The 6,263-nt window shown below is 46.5% G+C and overlaps 1 protein-coding gene across 1 annotated transcript; it reads left to right on the forward strand.

Annotated features, from left to right (window-relative positions):
- The first annotated feature begins 2,058 nt into the window (after positions 1-2,058).
- Positions 2,059-5,460, forward strand: znf703 (zinc finger protein 703). The gene is made up of 2 exons (XM_061071799.1): positions 2,059-2,619; positions 3,177-5,460. The coding sequence occupies exons 1-2, from the start codon at positions 2,368-2,370 to the stop codon at positions 4,686-4,688; spliced, it is 1,764 nt and encodes a 587-aa protein (XP_060927782.1). The 5' UTR covers positions 2,059-2,367; the 3' UTR covers positions 4,689-5,460.
- Positions 5,461-6,263: the final 803 nt, after the last annotated feature.

The following is a 6,263-nucleotide window of genomic DNA, read 5'->3' on the forward strand; positions in this document are numbered from 1 at the left end:
GGCTTTCATTAGCCACTAATCAATAATCCGTGACACCAATTTGAACAAGATACACCAGTGTTGTCATATCTTGGATGACGGGTCGGGTCGTTTCCAGCCAAGCGATCAGATTAGTTGAGGAGACATTCCAACCGAGATGGAAATCCCCATAAAGCACAGCATTTCTTTTCTTTCAGGGGAAAATGAAATTAAGTCACTGGACCCAGTAATGTGGCAACCAAGGACGAGCTCCACTGGCTTTTTGTTTACCCGGATTTAGGCCGATGCACATTCTGAGAGAATAATGCATTAGAGTAGATGCAAATAAAGAAAATGTAAAACAATAAAACACAACATTGGAGATGTTTGGGAAACTGTAAAGCTGAAGATGTCCTTTCAGCTGCTCTCAGACATTCACTGAACTCTGGGCTGTCTGTAGCCACAAATGTCCCAGTTCTCCTCCCAGCCCCCATGTAGAAACTCAGAAAACAGAGAGAGACCCTCCACAGGGCTCGATAGGAGCGAGTGGGTGTGTTGATGACGTATCTAACATGCGACGGATGCAAAACGGAAAAAACCTAAAAGAAAACTAATATCTCACAATGAATAAAAATGTGATACCGCACACGTAGAAGACACAGACATGGATGTCAAGAGCTTTCAGTGATAAGGGCTGATGCCGGAATTGGAATTGATAGGTTAGGTCCTGCTTCTCTATGCTGCGCCCCCCCCCTCACCTGAACGCTGTGTTGGTCGTGTGCGAGAGGCAAACTCCAGAGAGAGTCCGGACTCAATTCTGACAAATTAGTCTGAATAAATAGTCTCTGGAGAGGCCAGGGTTTCAGAGAAATAAATCAAAATGGAATCATGTGAATTTAGTTCATGGTTGAATATTGACTCAAACCCATAGATAGATAGATAGATAGATAGATAGATAGATAGATAGATAGATAGATAGATAGATAGATAGATAGATAGATAGATAGATAGATAGATAGATAGATAGATAGATAGATGGATGGATGGATGGATGGATGGATGGATGGATGGATGGATGGATGGATGGATGGATGGATGGATGGATGGATGGATGGATGGATGGATGGATGGATGGATGGATGGATGGATGGATGGATGGATGGATGGATGGATGGATGGATGGATAGATAGATAGATAGATAGATAGATAGATAGATAGATAGATAGATAGATAGATAGATAGATAGATAGATAGATAGATAGATAGATAGATAGATAGATAGATAGATAGATAGATAGATAGATAGATAGATAGATAGATAGATAGATAGATAGATAGATAACTTTATTCATCCCAGAAGGGAAATTAAGTTGTCATAGCAGCCGGTATATTTGAATACAATACAATACAATACAATACAATAAAAAATATTGAGGTAGAAAGATTAAAAAACAGAAACACAAGATAAATAGGTAGATAAGGTGCAGTGGCAAGATGATGGTGATAGTACTGATGATATGATGGTAATGTTATTGTTAGACAGTATATCAAAATAGTACAGTATATATAGTATATAATATAACATAATAAATATTTATATATGATAGTAATTATACCAATATAATAGCAGTAAATAGTAATTATAGCAGTGGTTTGGTCACTAAACTGTAATAAATCCATTAACAGAAGCGTCCCTCAGGCCTATAGGTTATTATAGTTCTCCCATTTTGATCCTCACCAGGAATATTTGTGTTTAAAAATTACCCAATGTTGTCAGTGTGTTACATCATTGAGAACTGTTAGATGTGGTTCGCATGTGTCCTATGGAGGTCACTGACACACACACACACACACACACACACACACTACAGCCTGGCTCCGAGGGGTGAGGCCAGGAGGCAAGCCCCGCCCCTCCCGCTACCCCGCCCCCCTGTCTGTGAATGCGGTCACTTGTGATTGGACGGCGGCTCTTCGCTATGAAACCCCCCCCCCCTGCTCCTCATATCGCCAGTATGTGGAAGAAGTGATGCACTGTGAAGCTGTGGCAGACAGAGAGAGACCCACACACACCGGAGGACACACACACACCGGAGGAGACACACACACACCATCCAGCGGGGAGATTCCGTGTCTCGAAGTCTACTTATTGTGTTTGATTTTTTCTTAATTGGCTCCATTGCTCTGTTTTCTTCATCGCCGGATTCAGGAATATTTAGGATAATTAGTGGCTGCTATTCCAGAGTGCGACCGAGGATGACATTCTGGTGATTTGTTCTTCTTTAGAGACTCTTTGGCTCGGACCCTTGTTGGATTACCGCACTCATGATGAAACGTGCACTGTAAATTAATTTCACCTCCGAGTCCACTCGTCGTCACATGCCGCCGTCCCTCGCAGCCTCCGGATCCAGATGAGAGATCTCCCCGGTGGAGCTCACACGCTTTTACGCAGCCAGTCCCCCCCCCCCCCGGAGCTCCTCAGCTGTTACTACCCACTCAGGACAGATCCCTCCCTACCCGAGACCTGTCCGTGTCCCTCGGATCCCTCCCGTCAGGCCAGGAGGCTTCCCGTCCGGATCGTCAGGATGTTGACGGCGCACAGCGGCCACTTGCTGCACCCGGAGTATCTCCAGCCCCTCACCTCCGCGCCAGTCAGCATCGAAGTAAGAAAAAGCAAAAAATATCAAATCTAAATCACTGTCAAATGCGTAGAGAATCAACTGATAATTTTTAATACACGGGCGGTGGTTGCAATGAATGTTATTCTGACCCCCAAAAAAAGCGAATGCGCCATTTTACGCGCAGGAATTTCAAGTTTGCGAGTTACCAGAGTTTAGAAATGTTAAATAAATTGTTTTAACGGCACTGATTCAATATTTATTCATCCATTTTTAAAGTTAATCATAAAACAAATTCAAATAAAATAGTCATATTATTATTTTCACCTTTTTTTTTAATTTTTTTTAAATTTGTTCTCACTCTCTGTCCTTAAGTCGACTTCAGCCTTGCGTTCTCTGACTTCTTTTATTATTTATGTCTGACATGAATAAACTAAGGAATGTGGATGTGAAATGTTTTTTTAATTACTTACTGGACAGGGAAATATTTTGTCAGGATTTTAATTATAATTGTGATAAAGTCGATGTGCCACACGGTGTTAAACTTGAATTTAAGTTAAACAAAGTGTATTCACCCTCTTGCTCTCCCTTTTCTTCCCCAGCTGGATGCCAAGAAGAGTCCTTTGGCTCTGCTGGCCCAGACCTGCTCTCAGATTGGCAAACCTGACCCCCCCTCTTCCTCAAAGTTGGCCTCCCTCTCCTCAGGCAGCCTGGGAGACAAGGAGTCATCCAGCCGCTCGTCCAAGTCTGGAGAGCAGCACCAGTCCCCTGAGGACAAATCCAGCTTCAAGCCTTACTCCAAGTCATCGGGCGGCGACTCTCGCAAGGATGTTCTGGTGACAAAGGGGCCTTCTGATAAACAAGCTTTCCGTGTGCCAAATGGAAACTCCAGTGGTGGCGGTGCTTCGTGTCAATCCTTTCCCCCCCATGCCCGGTCACCCAGCTCCAGCTCTCCTCCACTGCACCCCCAGAGCCAGTCCCACCGACAGAGCCACTCCCCCTCCACGCAGCCGCCATCACACTCACATTCCCCGCACATGGACAACAAACCCGGGAGCTCGGAGCTGGCCGGCTCGGACACCAACCACAGCAGTGCTGGCAAAAAAGAATCCGATGCGGCTAAATCAGGGATGGATGGGGCTCAGTTAGCCAACTCCAGCCACGTACGAGCCAGTGCCAACTCCAGCAACGCTAGCTCCGCCAGCAGCCCGCGGCCGGAGAGCAAGGCCGACCTGCAGGCGTCTTCCCAGCCGGGCCACGGCTCAGGGCACATCGCTCCTGTTTCCCCTTTCAAGCCTGGACACTCCGTCTACCCCTTGCCTCCTGCTTCCATGGGCTACCACGGCTCCATTGTGGGAGCCTACGCCGGCTACCCCTCCCAGTTTGTTCACAGTTTGGATCATACCAAGTCTAGTTTGGGGATGGGACTCCAGGGGAAGCACCCCAGCTCCAGCCCCCTCACCGGAGCCTCATCTCCATCTTTAATGCAGGGCTTATGTCGGGACCCGTACTGTCTGACTTACCCCAACGCACATCATCTAGGAGGCAGCAACTGCAACACCTGTGTCCACGACCCCTCAAACTTTAAGTCTGGTTTCCCCATGGTTTACCCTTCACATCATCTGCACTCCTTGCATTCTAGCGCTCTGAACTCCAGCAACAACCCCTCCCTTTCCCACCCCCTCTACACGTATGGTTTCATGCTCCCGAACGAACCTCAGCCTCACGCCTGTAACTGGGTCTCTGCTGGAGGTCCTTGCGACAAGCGTTTTTCCACATCAGAGGAGCTACTAGCACACCTGCGCACCCACACGGCCCTGCATGGGATGGTGGACAGTAAGCTGTTGTCAGGTTACCCGTCATCGGTGTCATCGACAGCCTCCTGCCACCTGCACCTGCCCCCCCACAGCAGCCCAGGCACTATGCCCGGTTCCTTCTCCCTCCGAGGCTCCCCTGGTTTGAGCCTGGCTCGGTACCATCCCTACAGCAAGTCCCACATGCCCGGAGCCCCAGGACTTCATATGCCTTCCCTCTCCTCCTCCTCAGCGTATTACTCCCCCTATGCCCTCTACAGTCAGAGACTGGGCTCAGCCTCAGCCCTTGGATACCAGTGATGTCTGAAATAATGGCGATAACAGTGGACTCTTCAGAGCAGCCATGAAGAAGGATTCTTGGGACTGGGGTCATCACCAGTAGAGGACAGTACGCCTGCCAGGACTAGCACCTGTTAGCCTCAGGATTGTGATTGGGTCACTGTTGGATTGTCCACAGCACAGAACCAAGAGACTTCAGTCCTAAAGATGGTGGGGAGCAGAGCTTGAAAATTATGAATTTGTGGGACTTTTTTTTTTTCAACTGTTTGATTTGTTTGTTTGATTCATATTTCTCTATACCTGTCTCCCAGAACTGAAAGTCTGTATTTATTTTTCACTCAAGCGCTTGGTATTCAACTCTGGGGGGAACTTTTGCTGTCCAAATAAATTGTTCTTAAGTATTCTAACTGAAAAAGAATGATTTAAGTATAGTACCATTATGCCTATCATACACACTAAAAATAAAAATCTTGCACCATGATGACGATGGACTATGAGGCTTTATTCTGGGAATCTGTTTATATCTCCTTTCTTTTCTGCTGTTGTTTTTTTCCCCCTTCACATCCTACTGTACATTCAAATTCTGGAGGAGTGCATGTCCATGAAAGTTACCTTGAACAATTGTCATTATTTTTATTTGTAAATATGCAAAGATGTAATATTTTTTCAATCTTACTTGGGGTCAGCAATTTGGGGTCAACTAATGCGAATGGTACAAAGATAAGATAAAAATGACATAAATAAAAATGATTAATGATGGCTGTGCTATCAAACCAACAGTAAAGGGTCTTATTTTGTTGAATAAACGATACATGATTTTGACTTTTGTATTTCCTTATTGGCTTCTATATATAGGAGTGTCCTTTGTCACAGATGATGGAGTAAATCTTACCAGACTGCTGCACTGCACTTATCTAGGCCCATCTATCATTACGGCTGTTACAGCCACGCTATATGTGGCTATGTGCAATACTTCATGGCTCATATCAGTTGACAGGCGTGTCCCAAGGAGGGCAGGCCGGGTCACATTAGCCCTGTTAGCTGGTCTCTGAAGACTTTCATCCCTCATCCTCTCTCCATCAGCCCCATTGCTTTTGTTGTTGCGAGTGCAGCTTTTAATTGCTGATTCCTGTTTGCGAGACCTGAAAAGAGCCTCCTCAGCAGAGTGGAGTGGCTGCTGGGTCACTGGGACTTCCATAATGACCTGAGGGAGATGTCGACCCAGGATCTCCTCACGGTCTGACGGATTGGCCTGCAACACAAAGGCCGGGGCTGACAATGGGAGGCGGTTAATAGAGAAATATTCATCAAAGTCCTGACACCTCCCCTGAGGAGAGTGGGCTCTTACAGGAACCACGAACCTGGAGGCATCCATCCTGACGCACAGAGCCACTTCCTCGCTGCTCTCTGCTGCCCTGTGGTTTACTGAAGTCAGCATTCTCGACCCAGAGCTGTTAAGATACTAATTCGAAGGGAAGGAGTGGGTCTATCTGAAAGCCGCACCAGTGCCATTAGGAGTGTTGTGGCCGTGATAATGTGTCCGCATCTCCTCTCTATTTGGCTGACAGGGTGTAGGTGGCACGGAGCGGAGAGGCT

This window comes from Limanda limanda, chromosome 5, assembly GCF_963576545.1.
Source record: "Limanda limanda chromosome 5, fLimLim1.1, whole genome shotgun sequence".
Lineage (NCBI taxonomy): Eukaryota > Metazoa > Chordata > Actinopteri > Pleuronectiformes > Pleuronectidae > Limanda > Limanda limanda.

Bases quoted from the DNA above. Each gene is read 5' to 3' on its own strand.
- znf703 (XM_061071799.1), top strand. From the start codon at position 2,368: ATGAGAGATCTCCCCGGTGGAGCTCACACGCTTTTACGCAGCCAGTCC. The intron at 2,620-3,176 runs GTAAGAAAAAGC...TTTCTTCCCCAG, and splicing joins CCGCGCCAGTCAGCATCGAA to CTGGATGCCAAGAAGAGTCC.